The sequence below is a fragment of the Camelus bactrianus genome, chromosome 13 (genome assembly GCF_048773025.1).
Source record: "Camelus bactrianus isolate YW-2024 breed Bactrian camel chromosome 13, ASM4877302v1, whole genome shotgun sequence".
Taxonomy (NCBI): Eukaryota; Metazoa; Chordata; class Mammalia; order Artiodactyla; family Camelidae; genus Camelus; species Camelus bactrianus.
This window is the reverse complement of record NC_133551.1, coordinates 40,490,356-40,508,620: the sequence shown is the minus strand read 5'-3', so window position 1 is coordinate 40,508,620 and position 18,265 is coordinate 40,490,356. Positions and strand designations below refer to the sequence as shown.

The following is an 18,265-nucleotide window of genomic DNA, read 5'->3' as shown; positions in this document are numbered from 1 at the left end:
TAATTCTTCCTGTCAAAATGAAAAGTTTTCTCTGAAAAAATCTTTAACTTATACTTGATATGCTTTCTAACAGAGAAAAATAGTTTTTTGGAAAGATTTATCGAACCAAAAAACCTATATAGCCTGTGCAAAATAACATAAAATGCACTTATGGGAGGACATTTTTGCTTCAATTTGCTCCCTGATCATCATATAGCAATAAACAGACACAGAACATTTCCTAATTATTTTCTGGGTTAGGAAGGGGTGAGAAGGAAGACCTGGAAAATCAGGAGTATATTAATTCAAGTTTCAGCACATAATTATTCAAATAAAATTTTAATGACTTCGGTTCAATACAACTGAAAATGTAGTGTAGTAAAGGGCATTTTCTATTAAATTTCAAATTACAAATTGTGGGCCATTTCTGAGCAGAAGCATTATATTCTACTGAGTATTCAGCTTATTAACTAAGGTGATTGACAGTATAATGGTAGGAGGAGGGGAAGAACACTGGTCAGCTCAAAGAATTTGGCTAAGAAAGGAAAACAAACAAAACCAATGCAAATAAAAATTAAAATAGCTACAGATATTAGTAAAATAAAAATACAATCCCAAATAGCCATCTCTTAAATTACTAGAAAAAAATTACAGGTAAAGTTACAGCAAATACAGTCTTCACGATTTGGGTAACTTTATTTGCATTTAATAGTGATTTTTAAGCCCTATATCCAATGTAACCATTTTTAAAAGCACTATGAGGAATGGAAATTTAGATGTCTATTACACTTCTTTTTAAAAAACACTTAAATTTCCGAATAAGCAAGATTCACTTTTGTAGGTAGAGGCCCTGCTTCTTCGTGATCTTCGGTTTTAGATCTAACAACCACAAGAGAAGAAGCTGGATATCTGTTTAGCTTTTGTTCATTTACAAATTCCAAGTCACCATAGATACTCAGCTTCTGCAAAAGACAATCAATGAACATTAGCAATCTGGATAATTAGGAATCTCCCCAAGTAAGTCTTCAAATTACAATTTAATCTGTGGGTATTTGGTTAAAAACAATTTCTGTAAACATCTGAAAAATGAAGAATGCTTTTACTCAAAGTGTTATAGATATGTGATTCGGTTCCCAGCAGATGGCCAAAAAAAAAACTTTTCCACATGTCCCAACTTAAAATATTTATAAGTGTAACAACTGAGAAAAACTGCACAGGCTTCAACAGCGTAAGTGTGGTCATACCAAGAACACAGATCCTGGATGTTTGATGCTTTAAGTGATTAATTCCTTTAAGATTTTAGCTCTCCAACAAAGTGGTCAAATGATTTGGGGTAAGTTTCTCTGCTACCAAATGTTCTAAATTAACATATCTGGAAAATGGTATGTGCTATTTTAAAAGGTTGTGAGTAGAACAAAGAATATACATGAAACACTTTAACACTGATAGAAAGGTCTTTATAAACATATAAAAGCTCAAATTATTACTATCATATCCAAGAAGATAATAAAACAAAAGAATAGAAGCATAAAACAGAATCAGTGCAAAGGTCATAAAACTCACTGATAATCATAATGTCTAATATCTTTTGAAAGTAGGTCTAGTTAGATATAGGTCTGTCTCCAAAAGGTAGAAAAGAAAAGTAAAAGTTTTTACTAAGAAATGGGATAGATTTTGTTGTTAATTCATACGGCAATAAATCTCTGAATCTGTAAGCTAAAAACAGAAGGGATGACATTGACAGGGCAACTGACTAGATCAGAAAGACAGAACCACAGAGAAGAATTTGATGTTGGAAAGGTGCTTTTAAAAGATGCTGAATAAAGAGCAACTTCAAAAGTTAAAGTATCTATCAATACTGATATGTGCTACAACATAGACGAATCTTGAAAACATTATGCCAAGTGTAAAAGGTGTCACAAGAGACCACATATAATGGTTGTCTACAGCTAGGGTGGTGGTGGAGATGCTTGGGAGAAAAATAGGGAATGGCTATGAGTGAGTATGAATTTCCTTTTTGGGGTAATGAAAATGTTGTAAAAGTGATTGTCATGACTTTTCAGATGTGGTCTGCTGCCTACTACTTCAAGGCAATGATGATCCTGCAATAAGGAGGTGGCCCAGTACCTGACACTTACCCAGTAAGAGAATATTTTCCAGACAAATTTAATGGTTGGTGGACTGGACATGGATCTGATATACTGTGGCCTCCTTAAAACCCAGAATTAACGTGATAATTTGCTCTGGGGCACTATGAAAAACTTTCACAACTCTACGTAACAACATTTAAAGACCTTAAAACAGCAACTGGGAACTGTTTAAATGATTTCAAACATCTATAATGGAATAAGCTATCTAGAAGAACAGGGAGAAAGAGTAAAATTTGTGCAGAGAAATGGATGGGAGTATATGGATAACCTCTAACTAGATGTCTAGTGATTTTGTGGCTACTTTATATTCTCAAATTATCAATCAAATAAAGAGTACAAAAGAAGTATTTTCAAAAACGGTAATGGGAAGTTTACCAGCTCAGTATCCTTCATGAAAAAAAGAATTACTTAAGGAGGTAATCCAGCAAAAGTAAAGAGGAATCCAAGAAAAAAAACAACATGCAAGATACAGTAGTAATTGAGACGACTCAGAAAAATGGGATGAAAGCTAGAACAAAACAAAACAAAAGGTCCCATTAAGCAGAGATATTTGGAAGATTCTCCTGGGAAAACTTTAGGTAATTCAGGTTTGTATTTGCTTTTATGTCACTCTAATCAGAATCTTAAAATTTTAAATTTAACATTGCCAAAATGTTAAGTGGTTCTACAAGTCTTCTTTTGTATATATCACCTTAGAAACTGATGTCAATGGGTTTTTTTCAGTCTCAGAGATCTAGGGTGAAGAGAAACACTGTACTCAAAACAGCCAATATACATGGTGGTTAGTACCATAGAAAATTGGGAAATGACTCTTGTGCTGCAAACCTGTAATTCTCATGTGTGTCAGTTCCCATGTGTGTGATTAAAACCACCAAATCTTCTCTTATTCTATTAGTAGAAAGGCTTTGTTTTTCCAGTTAGACAAACAAGGCATTTAAAAAAGTAAATCATATGGCTCAGTCTTCAAATGGTCTAAGGGTTAAAATTAAATTTACCTCAGAGGGAACATACTGCTCCACAGCTGTAGCAACAGTCGCACAGCAAATCCAGAGCAACACCATCACGGAGAGGACAAGAGTTGTGGTTAAAATCCACCCGGAGTTACTGAAAGAAAAAAAAAAAAAAAAAAAAAAAAAATCAACAGTCATGTTAAAATTTCATAATATAAAAAATAGGTTCTAAATAAAGGTAATCAACCTATATACTTAGTTTAATAATATAATTAAAACTTTATGTATACTACCTTTAAAACTATTTGAATAACTTACTTATAGAAGGAAGTATTATAAGAGCTATTATATTAGGGTGGTTATGGTGTCTTTTCCTTCATTTCTCAAGTTTCTATAACATGGCTATGTAACTTTTATAAATTAAAAAATTAGACATACTAGCTTTTTGCTAAATATATAAAATTAAAGCACACTATTAAAAATATTTTTAAATTACTAAATGAGATAAGGCAAACGAAAGTGTCCTACAAACTGTACACTGTTATACAAATGTCATACATTATTTTTGCAAGGTGTTATGATAATACTTGCTTTAAGAAAACCCAATATCCCAAAGAATTAAGGTACAGAATAGGTTCATTATGAAATGATCATTTGTTTTATAAAAGGATTCACAACAAGCTTCCAGAAGTTAGCTTCTCTAGTATATTTCAAACATTCAACTTGCCACAATTTACTTGTATTTCAGTTTACAAGAGTCTATCTATTATGAGGCATTCTGTATCCATTACAGCATATCTGAAAAAGAGATAGTTATGTTTTTCTTATGATTAAAATATCTTAGGGCAGAAGGACAGTTACAAGAATCAGCAAGTTTTTTTCATAATTGACCTATTGTTTGCCAAACTATAGTTTAAGATTCAAAGAACAAGCAAAAGTCAAGCTATTTTTTAAATGTTAGATTTAAAAGAGTAACATAAAATCTAGTAACATAATGTTAAAGAGCAATAAGTCGCCAACAAGATGACAGGTAGTGCAGTACTGAGAATAAATTGTAATTTAAGATTAGGTAATTATTTAGGTTTCATAAAACTACCAACTGCAACAAAAATCCTAAAATACTGAGAGAAAAACTGCACTTTTTTTGTACAAGGTCAAAGCAGGTTTAGAAATGAAAGGAAGGGAAAATTTAAATTCTCATTTTCTTACCCAGTCTTTAAAAACTCTGTTCAGTAAAAGGCATTAATTTTTAGGTTTTAATATAACCCTACTGGTATCTGATAAAACCTGTCAAGAAACTATTTCTACCATAAGAAATTTCAGGAAGCACGTGGTCTGAACGACTGCAGTGTTACACACTTGAGATAAAACAGTCCACTAGAGTATACACACACTTGTTCACCTCTCCACTCAAGTGCTTGGCCTGTATCTGACACAGTAGATAATTATCACTAAGTGCATGGCCTAGTGTCTGTCTCTTTCTCATTTTTTTTTTTTTGGAAGGGATGGGGTAGAGGTCGAATGGCTGCTGGGGGAGGATTCACACCAGAATTCCTTGGAGGAGTAGAAGTATGCATACTTTGATAAAATCCTCCTCACCCTCAGAAGGCTTGCTATTCCTTCTCAGGAGGGGCATAAGGTACCTATTACCCCCACCTGCCCACTTGCCTTTGCCATCCTTAAGAATCCTCAGCATGAAGACAACACTTAGAACATGAAACTCTCCTTAATCTATAGCCCTTACCTACCTCCCCTAGACTCCAGTGTGCCCATGTAGATAAAAACAAAAATCCAACCCCCAAATCATTCAGACACACAGATCCCTTGGTATCCCTGGGGCATTGGTTTCAGGACTGCTTCCCTCTCCCATACCAAAATCTGAGGGTGCTCAATTTCCTTATATAAAGTCGTGTAGTATTTGCATGTAACATCCTGCACATCTTCCTGTACTTTAAATCATCTCTAAATTACTTATAATATCTAATAAAATGTAAATGCTATGTAAATATACAGCTGACCCTTGAACAACATGGCTTTGAACTGTGTGTGTCCATGTTATCGGTAAATTTTTTTCAATAAATATACAGTCAGCCTTCCAACTAAATTAATTAAAGCTTAATCAAAATGTCTGGAGAAGCACAAATCTTAACATAAATCAAGGAATCCCAAAAAGAACAAGAATGCTTTTGTGCCATGAGAAAAAACTACCTGCTTGGGTTTTATTAAAGTAGTATTTGTATGACTTTTAAACAAACTAAAACATCAAAAAGTACAACTTTGGTAGGGAAAAGAAAAAAAGTTTTCTACTTTTAGCAGCTAATATAACAAAAAGGACTGAATCTCCCTGATACAAGCCAGATTTTATCTCCTATATACATAAGTGAAGACAAATACATACAGAGAAAGGCATCTTAAAAATCCATCACTTTCTCCATCTTCAAGATAATTCCTGTGTGCTTGTGAACTTCTCATTTGCAGATCTGCTGAAATAACAAGGTACAAGTTTATGATATCCTATATTCCAAAAGCTAGTCTCAAATGACTGTTTCTAGATATATACACTGTACAGATATCCAGCTGTTTTTGTAAGTGTAATGTGATATATTTTATAATGAATAGAAGTTCCTCTGGCACATTAAAAATCCAGTGGATATTATGACACTATGAATTTCGTATTTTATTTTCAAATTCTTATTGACAATGATGCTTTCTGTATAATTATATGTTTGAATGTAATAATAGAATTTGATTTGCTCAAACCTAAAGATGATTTCGTGTTATATTATTATCCATCCACCAAAATAATTAGAAAGTTAATGAAATCATATCTAAAATATGGTATGAGCTAGTATCTTCTAAAAGGTAAGCAGAGCTTTAGCTTGATGTTTATATTCCTGTAAGTTAAAATTCACTTCTAATATAGAAATAAAAATAAAATAAAAACATATTTTCAGAGTAGTTCCACTGTTTGGTTACTTTATTGGGAAATACCCAATACAGAATATTTCATTAGTTCATATTCAAAACATCCTTCAAAGCATAATGTCTTCAAAGCAAAGAACCAGAATAGTTCTCAAAGTGTGGTCCCCAGACCAGCAGCATCAACAAAATCTGGGAACCTTTTAGAAATGCAAATTCTCAGATCCTCTCCCAGAACTGGTAAATTGGAAACTTTGGAGGTGGGGCTCAGAAATCTGTTTTAACAAGCTCTCCAGATCCTAATGCACATTAAAGTTTGAGAACCACAGTTTTAGAAATTATTTGTTCACCTTCCAATAGTGTAAAAACAACAATACAACCAATTCTACCAACTGCCAGATTTAACTGCTAATGTTTTTAACCCCAAGCTACTTAAAATAAAACTTACAGGACATTTTGCTTAATGACGATTCTTTCAAATTTGTAGGCTCCTGCTCCAACTGTGGTGCATACTGGATTTCTGGCTTAGACTAAAACAATAATGAAAGCAATTAAGTCATTTGTAATTCTTAAGCTTTTTCAGTAGTGAGTTCTATAACACATCATCTCTATAAACATTCAAAATGAGAAAAAGTAACAGAAGTATGGTATAAAAAATAAAACACGTTAACCACAATATATTTTAACTGCACCTGTTAAACATTAGACCCAATGCCTTGCAAAGAAACAGATTTCTAGCATCATCAAGTATTTAGTTTAATTTCCTGACAACATAAAAAAAGGAAAAAAGAAAAAAAAAAAAACCAAAGAAGGACAATATACAACATAGTGCATTAAATATCATACCCTGCAAAACTGAGTTCTAATTCTGGTTGATCAGGAATAATTTAGCACACTGCCAAAATTTCTGGCTAAACACATATTATGTCTATTTTTTCTCATCTGAAGCATCCCATTCTTCCCTAAGTATGAGTAATTCATAAATTGCAGCTCAACACTCCATACTTTGTATCTCCAATATAGCACTGATTCTCTGGAGTAGGGGTTTCTAATCACACGTAAATTGACACAAAGAAACAGAGCTAATCTCACATTTAGTCAGGAATGGAGGGCTCCACTCTGAGAATAAACTTAAGCTTTAACTTAAGTAGCTTCCAGACACAGAACTTACTTAAGAATTTTAAGAGAGAAAATTCCTTCTGTGTTTTACTTATTAACAAATTAAGTACAGGGGACGCAAGACTCAGGATGATGCTAAAAATCACATATGAGCCCTATAGTAAGCCACTCAGTTTGGCAATAATAATTAAAAGGTTACTTTAATTATTACCTGAGAGAAAGTGCCTCAACCTAAATCTGAGGAATTTAACAACACAAATTAAAAGGAAGACAGCATGGTAGGGTGGTATATGAGCCTTGGAGCTAAAGTAACCCAAGTTTGAAGCCTAATTCTGTTACTTACTGGCAGGGTGACCTTAAACAAGTTGGACTCAAAGTTTCTTCATCAATAAAATAAGTGATAATACAACCTCATGAAGTTGTTTGAAGATTTGAGATAATACATATAAATGCCTGATACAGATGAACCTTCAAGAAATAGCAGCTATTATTATCACATCACATGGTAAATAATGAAGAAGGAGAAAAGTTACTTGTCTAGGAGGCAACAGGCTTCTTCGACAAGCTCTCTTTTTTAAGAGTTATGAGGAAAAGCACTACTAACAACAAAAAATCATGTCATATTGCTTTTCTCTAATATCTATATGTGATATAAATACACACCATTATTTATATTCAAAGTATATTAATTCTGATCTCTCATATCTAGAGGTTTCATTTTATCAATTTAACCACTCTAAAACTCAGAAGACTCAGAATTCTTTTTAGATAAGGAACAATAGGCTTTAAATAGGTTTCCAACGGGCAGAGAGAAGGATTAATCACATTGAGTCCTGATGCCCAGTGTTTTAACTAATTGATTTGATGATAGGCCAACTAATTATTTGATGATAAATATTTGTAAGGGACTAAGTACATGCCTCTATGCTAAGTCATTCATTTAAGACATATAAATTCACTACTGTTGGTATTTAAATTAATCCATGAAGCACAGTCATCACCTGGAAGATAACTATTTTCCCATCATCAGCTTGAAGATAAAAAGTCCACGAAGAGGTTATGAAGCTCTGTGCAGAATCCATCACATCACTCCAGAATGACCTTACCAGAGTTAGAGGGAAGAGTAGATGTATTTTTGGCATCAGGGACATGAGCTTAAAAAAAAATAATCATGAGAAATATTATTTTTATATATGTTTATTCAAGACAGCAATATAATGAAATCCTTATTGGAATAGGCTATAAAACATTGATTCTACCATAATCATTAGCATTAAACTCTTTGTTATCTATGCAAATTAACTATGAGAAAAACTTAAAACCCCAGGATCCTTTAATTTGCCACCAAACACACTTATAAGCTACGTCACCTCTATCACAATAATAGGCTTTTGAATTAGGTCCACAAATGTGGAGAATCTTAAGGTTTGATTAAATAAGGATTAGCCTCGAGAGGTAGATGGGGTAGGGACAAATTATACTATTCTCATCTTTAATGCTTTCGTGTAAAATAAATCATGCTATAATGAACATCAATAGAAAAAAGGGGAAAAACATCCATCAAAAGAATATATGCCCAAAAAAGGAATATGTGCATAAAATGTGAGACATCTGATAACAGGGCAGTGAGGAAAGTATTTATGGGCTGACTATATATAGTAAGCTACTGAGGAGCTTTTTACATTAATTGGTGTCACTTCCCCTCCAATTCTGACTTCTTGACTTATTTAGCAGCAGTGGGCCCCTCTAAAGCACAAGTGTGGGAAACCATTTGCTAAACTCTAGGAATAGCTTTGGTTCTGCTTTATTTCAAAAGAGAGGCAATATGGGATATTGAGAGAAGAGTTTTTAAAATCAAGAGATCTGTATTCATGATCCAATTTTCCCACTTACTAGCTGTGAAATCTTTCATTGATTAGTTCACTGACAAGTATTCACTGAGATTATAAATTTTAAGAGATCAGGAACTATGTGTGTTTTATTTATCAATGTATATCTGTTTAATATATATAGGACAGAGGTGAAACATAGGATGATCCGTGTGTGTGGGCAGAGGCACCTACCCTGAACTGGCGTGAGAGGTGAAGGCTTCACAAAGGAAATGACATCTGCCCTGAGTCAAGAGGATTCACTGGGCAGACAGGGAGTAGAAGGAACAGAGGCATGCAATAACATCATATTACAAAAATAAAGAACTGTTCAGTATGTACACAATTAAGAGAAAAGGAAATAAAACTGGGTCTTAAAAATTAGAAAATATGTTGAACATTACTCATAATAGAAACACAAATTCCTAGTAAAAATTACATCATCTGTAAATAAAAATGTTATTTTGTTTTCAATATTAAAAAAAAGAGAAACACAAATTAAAACTGTAATACAAGTAGTACATTCCCAAGGACTTGGGGGAGGAGGAAAGAAGAGCGACTGCTAATGGGTATGAGATTTCTTTTTTAGATGATGAAAATGTTCTGAATTAGTGATGATGGTTGCACAGTTTGTAAATATACTAAAAACTACTATGCTGAATACTTTAGAAGGGTGAATTTTATAGTATGAATTTTATCTTTATTTTAAAAACTGCTACAGATTCCATGGAGTGCAGTTTGCTCTATTTCTCAAAATTAAAAATGCATGTACCTCTTAACTCAGCAATTCTACTGTGATTTTATTCTATAGATATAAATGTGAAAAATACGCAACATCATTTATGAATAAAAAAATTAGGAACAACCTACATGTCCACAAATAAGGGACTGCTTATTACAATGAAACATTATGGATGTAGTGAAAAAATGAGTAGACATTCTTCACTTATATGTGTATTTTAAAAAAGAAAGAATACATATATCCTTGTATTTACATAAAATACCTCTGCATTGGTAATCCTTGCTACATTAATGGAGGAAAATTGGCTAAGAGATACAGGGGTAGGAAACTTCTTGTTATAGCTGATCCTTTAACAATGCAGGGGTTAGGGGTGCCAACCCTCCAGGCTGTCGAAAATCTGTGTGTATACACAGATTATAGCCGTCCCTCGATATTGGTGATTCCACATCTGAGAATCCACCCAATTGTGGATCATGTAGTACAGTAGTACTATTTATTAAAAAATAACCAATTGTAAGTGGACCCATGCAGTTCAAATCCATGTTTTTCAAGGGTTAACTGTATACTTTTTTTTTACCTTTTGAGTTCTGTACCATGTGGCTGTATTTCCTATGCCAAAATTAATAAAATTAAAAAACTTTTCTGAGTATGTTTGGATAGAGCATGAGGGGTGAGGAATTATAAGAGATGACACAGAAGAGGTACTTAGGCAGGCTGTGATAAGTAGTTTAGGGACTTAAACCTGTATATAATGGGGAGCTATTGTAGTATATAAGATAGGAGAATGACATGATGACATTTCCATTTAGAAAATAAACATCTGGACACAGACTAAAGGATGGACTAGAGGGGGCTGAAGTGGGAAAACAGATTGGAAGTTAAGTAATACAGATGAGAAATGATGATTATCTGAATTAAGGCAATGGGAGATGGATTAAAAAAAAGAGGAACTCTCAATTGCTCTGAGTCTCAGTTTTTTCATATGCAAAATGGGGATAATACTGTTACTGGACTGAGGAAAAAATGAGACAATTGGTGTGAACAGACTTCTTAACAGAAAAGCATTATACAAAAGTAATTATTGAAAGAGAAAGAAAAATGCCATATGATGTTGCTTATATGTGGAATCTCAAAAAAAAAAAAAGGACATAAATAAACTTACCTACAAAACAGAAACAGACTCACAGACATAGAGAACAAATTTATCATTACCAGAGATTAAACGGGGTGGGAAAGAATAAACTGGGAATTCAAAAATTGCACCTCTTGGGGAGTGATGGAAATGTTAGCCATCTTGAATGTGGTAGTGGTTTCAGTGGTGTATGCATCTATCAAAATTCATCAAAGCGTACATCTGAAATATGTGTAGTTTACTGTACAGGAACCGTACCACAATAAAGGTGTTTAAAAAAAAGAGAAAAAAGTAATCATTCAATTGACTTTTTAATTTGCAATCATAATTTGTTTGTCTAAGACTAATTATAAAATATAACACTAAAATAGGGTCAAGTGGACAATAAACATTTTGATACAAGTCAGTGTAATCTAAGCAGGCATTTCTGAAAGGCAGAATTGTTTCATACTTGTTCCTGTCTCAATTCAGCAAATGGCAGCTGATTCTGGCAACCAAGATGGCAAGCATATTGCTCATCAGATTGGGAATATGCTTCTGTACATGCTGTAAGAGAAAAACAGTCAAATTACAAGAAAAAAAGAGAAAGAAAGAAAAGGGAGAGGATAGAAAAGAAGGAGTTTGGCATTTTACAAAGAAATTTCTTATACTTAAAAAGTATTATATCAATATGAATTTCCACATTTGGTAATAGTAGCAAATGTGTTATTTTAATAAAACTCAGTATCTTCCCACAAGTCAAATGTTTCAGGTATAAATCTATTAATTACACACTGAGGCTCTGGCCATATGATAACATTCATATGAGGTGATCCTCATAGCTAAGGTGTGCATAATGGAAAAAACATTGGACTGGCATCCTGAATTTTGGCTCCATCATTTGTTGGCTGTATATGTGACCTGGGCGTAGCTGTTTAACCTCTCTGACTATTGATTTCTATGTGTCTAAAACTGAAATACCACCACTTACTTCATGGGGTTGAACAAATATACTTAAGTAATTTACACAAATAATGATATTATTGTTACGAACTAGATCACTTAGTTGAGAAGCAAGGGTATTCACATGGCAAGGAAAAATAAAACAAAGCGATCAATTTAACATCCTAAATTCTGAGAAAACTGAACTTAAAAAGTGTTTGTAGAAGGATTTTCTTCATTTAGTTCACTAGAGCCGTTTCTTTCTTTATCACTATAACAATTTTATTTTTTCCACTCAGTCATACATTTGTAACATACTTCTCAAAGGTGCTAGATAATAAACTAAACAACATTATGCACATATAAAGATGTCCAGTTAGGAGACTGAGCCATAAAAAATAGGTTATGATATCACAGAGGCTAGATGTGTGTAGTGGCATAGTGATAAGGAGGAAGGTACCTCCTGCTACACTGAATAAACAGTGTAATGTAATGAATGGAGAAAATTCCATTATAGTTCTTTAAAAAGCTAAATGTCAGTTCTGTCTTGATTACAGGTTTCTTTTATTAAACACATCACTTTTGGCAAAAGGTAAGAATAGTAGTTTAAAATATGATCAAGACTCTGGTTACTTCTTTTATTGGCATGATCCACAAAGAATACACTATTAAATACTGAGTCAAAGGCTTGATTCAGTAAAAAAGCTTGGCGCTAAGTCAACTAGCCTATGATCGAAAGGCTTAGGAAAACTATCCTGTTCATTGAAAAGATAGTGATGAATTATGAGAAGGGCAATTACTAATGCATTTGTCTAAACCAAATGCTTGGTGAAACAAAGGTGTCTTATCCATAGTACAAAATTAACATTGTCTCAACAAAGAGATGAAATTTAAAGCCCAAGAAATTTCTAGCAGCGGCTACCAAAGCTTTAACTTCAAAATAATCAAAATATGCTGGATGACTAGCTTAAATAGTATGCTTGTCATTTTCTGAGGAAAATACATAAAAAGAAGAACATAACTTGAAGAAAACACCAATGTTATACACTGCTGATGTCATTAGCATAGCATCTTACCAGATTCACATTCCAATTTGGTCCGATTTAAATCAGCTCCATCATCCACAAACTGACAAATTGAAAAAAGCCTGCAACCTCTCTGACATGCGTACAACTCCTCTTCCTAGGGAGTGCAAAAACAGGAAGGATTACCCTAAAATAATATTTTTACCTCAGGGAAAAAAAAAGGTCAAAAAGAAAGCAAAGTTAGTAGGACTTATTATAAATTGTCCAAGAAAAGTTTTATAGCTGAAAGAAAGAAATGATAGAAGCCAGGTAATACTTAAGACCTTTGCCATATAAAGAAGTTTTAGTTTCTTAGTTTAAAAGTCATATCCAAGAAACCTAGTGGGTAAAAATATCACCCCTTTCCCATATTCCATGGTCAAATTTTGGTGGTGGGAAATCTGAACATAAAAATAACAGTGACATAATCAGAACTTCAATAGAGATGCAAGTAAGTGAACAAGTACCCTAGGACGAGTAGTGTACTTCTGCCACATATTTATACAGATCATCAGGCTTGTCAGGAAAAGTATCATGACTAGCTTCACATGTCAAATAGTGCCATAAAGGCCCTCAAAAGGTAGGTACATATCTATAAAAATGCTTAAATTACTTTTTAAATTTGGTTTACTTGAACTGAAAACACAGACAAGGGCAACATGTGATATATGGGAAAGGCCACTGGAATCAGCCAGATCTGTATTAAAACCTTTTAGGTCACTGACTTTGCACAAGTTATTTTACCTATCTAAATCTCAGTTTTCTCATCATAAAAGGAAGTAATAGCTATAAATTATCTCCAATCCCTCAATAATGCTAGAAAATCACTATTCCTAGCACAGAGCCCAGGACATAGAAGGTGCTCTGTAAAGAGTAGTAGTGTTAATAATAATAATTTTTAAAATAGAAAACAACAGTTATAGGTATCATTGTATATATATGAGAGATCAAGATAGGAAAGATTCCTCGCTGCTGGAAAATGTTAGCTGCTTAATAAGACTAATGACAATGTCTTCAACATTTCTTTTCTTTTATGAAATGTATTATAGTATTTGAAACAGACCAGGACATGTCAGGGAGCCCCTTCAACTTACTGCGTACAAACTGGCTGGTACCTAATAAGGAAGGAAACAGTATGTGCATATACCAGTTAGCAACCAATGGAATACTAAGGTATACATTTCTTTCTGGCAGGGTTAGTAAAATGTGTGCAGCAGGAACAATCCATTAAGAAGAGATGGTTGCAGTTTAATATTAAACAAGCTTTATTATACAACTTTGAAAAGTAGCACATTTTTGGACTTCATTTCTAGCTGCATTTATTGTTATGGTGAAATTGAAAGAGTTTTAACAATTAAGATAAATTTCATACCTGAGTAGCTTTTGCAGGCTTTGTAAAACAGTGGAAGAATTCTCTTATGTCTTTGGAGAACCACATATTTTCTTATATTGCACAGAGGAAGCATGAGCTCATTAACATGAGCTGTACTGCATGCCATTTCATTTTTTAATGTTTTCTTTTGTTAAACCAATCCAATAAGCCCTCTAGTACCATTTTCAGTTTATTTATTATCTTTTTTTATTTTGGGGGAGGTAATTGGGTTTTTATTTGTTTACTTATTTTTAATGGAGGTGCTGGGGATTGAACCCAGGACCTTGTGCTTGCTAGGCACACTCTACTACTGAGCTATACCCTCCCCTTCTAGTACCATTTTCAGAAGCAAGTATAGCACGGTGAAAGAGCCTAGGTTCAGGAATAAGCCCTGGTTAGAGGATCATCCTCACCACTTATTCTGCACAACCTTGGGCAAGGGACAATCTCTCTAAGCCTCAGTTTCCTTAGTTGTAAAACAGTGACAATACTCTTATGTCAATCTTGAATGTGATGAGGATTATATTATATTATTTTATATCCATAACATCATTAATATGCTGCACTATCTAATAAATAGACATTACATTAATAATATATTTAATAAGCACCCACAATGTGCCAGGCACTGTGCTAAAAATTAATGTATAATACAACATCTGGCACAGAGTAGGCAATCAATTAGCAGCTATCAAGAATCATATCCTGGGGGCGGTGGTATAGCTCAGTGGTAGAGCACATATTTAGCATGCACAAGGTCCTGGGTTCAATCCCCAGTACCTCCATTAAAATAAGTAAATCAATAAATGTTAAAAAAGAAACATTAGCTTATAAATAAATGTTAAAAAAAGAAATGTTAGCTATTTTAAAAAAGAATCATATCCTTATTCCAAGTGTTTCATATTCTAGATATTATTATTCTAAGTAAATATTTCATGTCGTATGTATCCAAAGTGACTGGCAAGCTTACATAAAATATGCTTCCTCTAATTTAGAGTACAAGGAAATGGTGCTCCTCACCAAACTGAACACCAACTAAATAATTAGAAGGAACCTTAACAAACCTTCCTTAAAGAAGGAACCCTACTATACACGGATTTTACATGTATTTTCTTGTCCTCAGGTAAGTCTAGCTAACTATTCTTCCTTATTCAGCACTATGAATATACTACATGTACCAAATTGGTTTTATGATATATAACAGAAAAAATAACTATCTGTTGCCATGTATTAGGCATTGTGCTAAGAGTGCCATGTATATTACCTTTTATACTCACACTTGCTCTGTAAGGTATGAGGTTTTTGTTTTTTTACATTTGACAAAATGAAGTCACAAGAAATTAAGTGATCAGCAAGGACACAAAGATAGTAAAAGTGGAGCTGGGAATGGAACCCAAGTTTGTATGGTTCTAGTGCCATGTTAAAAACTGACCAGGCTAGCTCAAATTATCTCTGTTACTAACACAACTTATTTGGATCCAGACAAATTATGCAGCTGTGCATGAGGAAAGTTGAAAGGTAAAATACAATAATTTAAAAATATCTTCTTACAAATAGGTAAAGTATTCTCCATTCTTGCAACAAATAATTAATTCTCAGAGTCATTAAAATGAGATTTCTATCTGCCAGTTACAAATACCAGACAAGAGAGGCTATGCAAGCTTGTAAATTCATCTAATTTCTTGTAACACACACTGCTTTTTCCTCAACAGCCAAGCAAAATAATCTAAAGGAGGACCAAAAGAAATCAGTGAGATGAGTAAATTAAATGTTTTTAGTACTAAAACTTTATTAATAGAAGGCAGCGCAGTGTAGCCAGTTTTAGGACTGAATTTCTACTACTACACTACTTCTTGCCTATGTGACCTTGGGCAAGTCACTTAACTTTTCAGAGCCTTGATTTCCTGAATTGTAAAACCCTACTTCGCAGAATGAAAATTAGGGATAATTAGTGTAAATCTCCCATCTTCCTGGCTAACAGAGAGCAGTCAATAAATTTTAAGTCTAGGACACAGAGGGAGCCAAATGATTTTTAGTTCCTGGTAAGAAAAGCTTTAATAAGTAAAAACGACTTATGGCTATCACATCGATTGTTAGAAAGTAATGGATATTATTAAAGTACTTAAAGAATCCAGAAATGTTTGTCCTTTTGAATTGTTTAATTATTCTCCCAGCATATTATTCAAATAACTACAAATTTGCTAGGAAAATCTAAAAAAAAAAAAAATAATAAAAAAAAAAGGGACCCCCGCCACCCACCCACATCCAAATACTAGAATGATACAAAGTCTCTGCCCAGTTCCAGGTCAAATCAATGTTAGTTTCCTCATACAATCCTCTTAATGATGAGAGGTTTATAAGAAGAGAAGAAAATAACGGTTTTAGGGACAGTACGCATTGATGAAGTGTGGAAGGCAGAATTCCTCATTTCTCTCTTTTGATTGCTATACCAGTCTTTTAATGAAAATATGATAATCTCTCTTTCCACACTTTTTCTTGAAAATTGATCTTCAAGCAATGTAAAATCCAGCAGTAAACAGACATATGGGAAGTGATAGCATTTAGAACTTTTCATTTCAAAAGCTTGAAAGCACTTGCCAGTAGGAAACATCCTCAAACTATCCTCGTAATCACTGTAGTCTGAGAGAACAAAGAGGGCTAGCCAAACGGTTAAGCAAACAGCACAGGGAAGATGAAGAAAAAACAAGAACAAAAGGACAAGCAACCTCAGCAAAAACTCTTTTAAAGAAAGGCAGTGGAGGAAGGGTGCATATACCCAAATTATATACGCGGAAGGGTGGAGTCTCAAGCAATTTAGAACTCTGAGTAAACAGTGGTTAAAAGTTGCAAAAACAACTTGAGAAGTGGAATTGAATTAAAGGAAAGGCAGCACCTGCGGGCGGACAGGGAGTAGAGGTAGGGTCACTTCTCTCCGCAAGCTATGATCCTCTGCAAGGGGCGGTCTCATTTCTTTCCCACTCCAGGAATTCGCTGTCTTCTGCTGCACTTAATGTAAGTTCTCTGGATGCAGAAACCTAAGTGCTTCTTCTCTAAGCCGTCCCAGTCCCAGTGTGCAACGCACGCCTTGCACACAGTAATTCAACACAGGCTTTGGAAAGCCCTTTCTGTGCGTCTCCCAACTCCTCGAGCTGACTTAATACATTTCGTACTATAATGCAATTGTCTACCTGTCTGAATCCAGGAACGCTCCCAGCCTAGAGGCGCCCGGGGAACAGAGATTAAGAATAAACCTTTTGTGGGCTGCCGCACCTGCTCTTACCCCCGCTGTCCCTGACGACCCTGAAAGGTGAGGACCCCGCATTAATCATCCGGATCCTGCTCCCGCCTCCAAGCGTTCATCTCCCCTGCTGCCCCGCAAGTCTCCAAAGAAAAGGGGTCGTGTCTAGCTTATTTTTGTGTTTCCGAGCCTATTAGAGGTTAGGTGCAGCATAAACTTCCGGTAATTACAGCAAGAGCGGGGTGCAGTTGGATTAGGGAAGAAACAGAAGCTACACAGATGGGAGACAGCAGTTGAAGGGTGGATTCAACATCCAGGCTCCCAGAGCGGACAGGGGTGCGGGAGAACGGAGAGATGGGCAGCCAGGGGAGGGTTGTAGCCCGGTTCGGACGGGCCCTACCTTGGGGTAGGTGTGCAAGGGGTAGGTCAACTGACAGGCCCGGTGGCAAGACGCCGTATCACCCAAGACCGAGTCAAACGCTTCAGCCGAAGCGGTTCCAGAGCCTACAGCCAAGGCCATGGTCAGCAGCAGCAGCGGAGAGAGCCCCAGTTGGGCCCTGACCCAGAGGCTCCCCTTCGGCGCCGCCATTTTGTTTGCCTCTGTCACAGCTGCTCGGCTTGCTGTTTTCTTTTCAGGGTTTCCTACTCCTTCCGGGACCATCCCCTTCCCCGCCCCGCGGGGCCGCCGCTTCCGCCTCCGCTGTCTCCTCAGCTCCGCCCTGACCCGCCCCAAACTGCCGCCTCCTGCCCCACCTCCAGGTCTACGAACTTCTAGGTTGGCGAGAGGAGGTGGCTCCAACCATCGCGAGCA

At 35.1% G+C, this 18,265-nt stretch overlaps 2 protein-coding genes across 3 annotated transcripts in view; one reads left to right on the top strand and one right to left on the bottom strand.

Annotated features, from left to right (window-relative positions):
• Window positions 1-302: 302 nt before the first annotated feature.
• On the bottom strand, window positions 303-18,117 carry TMEM59 (transmembrane protein 59). Of its 2 annotated transcripts, none has more exons than XM_010951751.3 (8): window positions 17,855-18,117; window positions 12,857-12,962; window positions 11,311-11,405; window positions 8,119-8,271; window positions 6,447-6,528; window positions 5,478-5,562; window positions 3,125-3,233; window positions 303-941 (listed from the first exon to the last, which is right to left on the bottom strand). In XM_010951751.3, the coding sequence occupies exons 1-8, from the start codon at window positions 18,113-18,115 to the stop codon at window positions 786-788; spliced, it is 1,047 nt and encodes a 348-aa protein (XP_010950053.1). In that variant the 5' UTR covers window positions 18,116-18,117; the 3' UTR covers window positions 303-785. The 2 variants fall into 2 exon arrangements, with proteins under 2 accessions (XP_010950053.1, XP_010950054.2); XM_010951752.3 differs by having other exon boundaries at window positions 5,478-5,559; window positions 17,855-18,114.
• The window catches only part of TCEANC2 (transcription elongation factor A N-terminal and central domain containing 2), an 87,365-nt gene continuing 86,606 nt past the window's right edge, over window positions 17,507-18,265 (top strand). The window contains exon 1 of the mRNA XM_045514280.2: window positions 17,507-17,523. The gene's annotated coding sequence lies outside the window, so the exon portion shown is untranslated. The remainder of the gene's footprint in view (window positions 17,524-18,265) is intronic.

Bases quoted from the DNA above. Each gene is read 5' to 3' on its own strand.
- TMEM59 (XM_010951751.3), bottom strand. From the start codon at position 18,115: ATGGTCCCGGAAGGAGTAGGAAACCCTGAAAAGAAAACAGCAAGCCGA. The intron at 12,963-17,854 runs GTAGGGCCCGTC...TGCACTCCCTAG, and splicing joins CCTTGCACACCTACCCCAAG to GAAGAGGAGTTGTACGCATG. The intron at 5,563-6,446 runs GTAAGTTTTATT...TTGTTATTTCAG, and splicing joins GTCATTAAGCAAAATGTCCT to CAGATCTGCAAATGAGAAGT.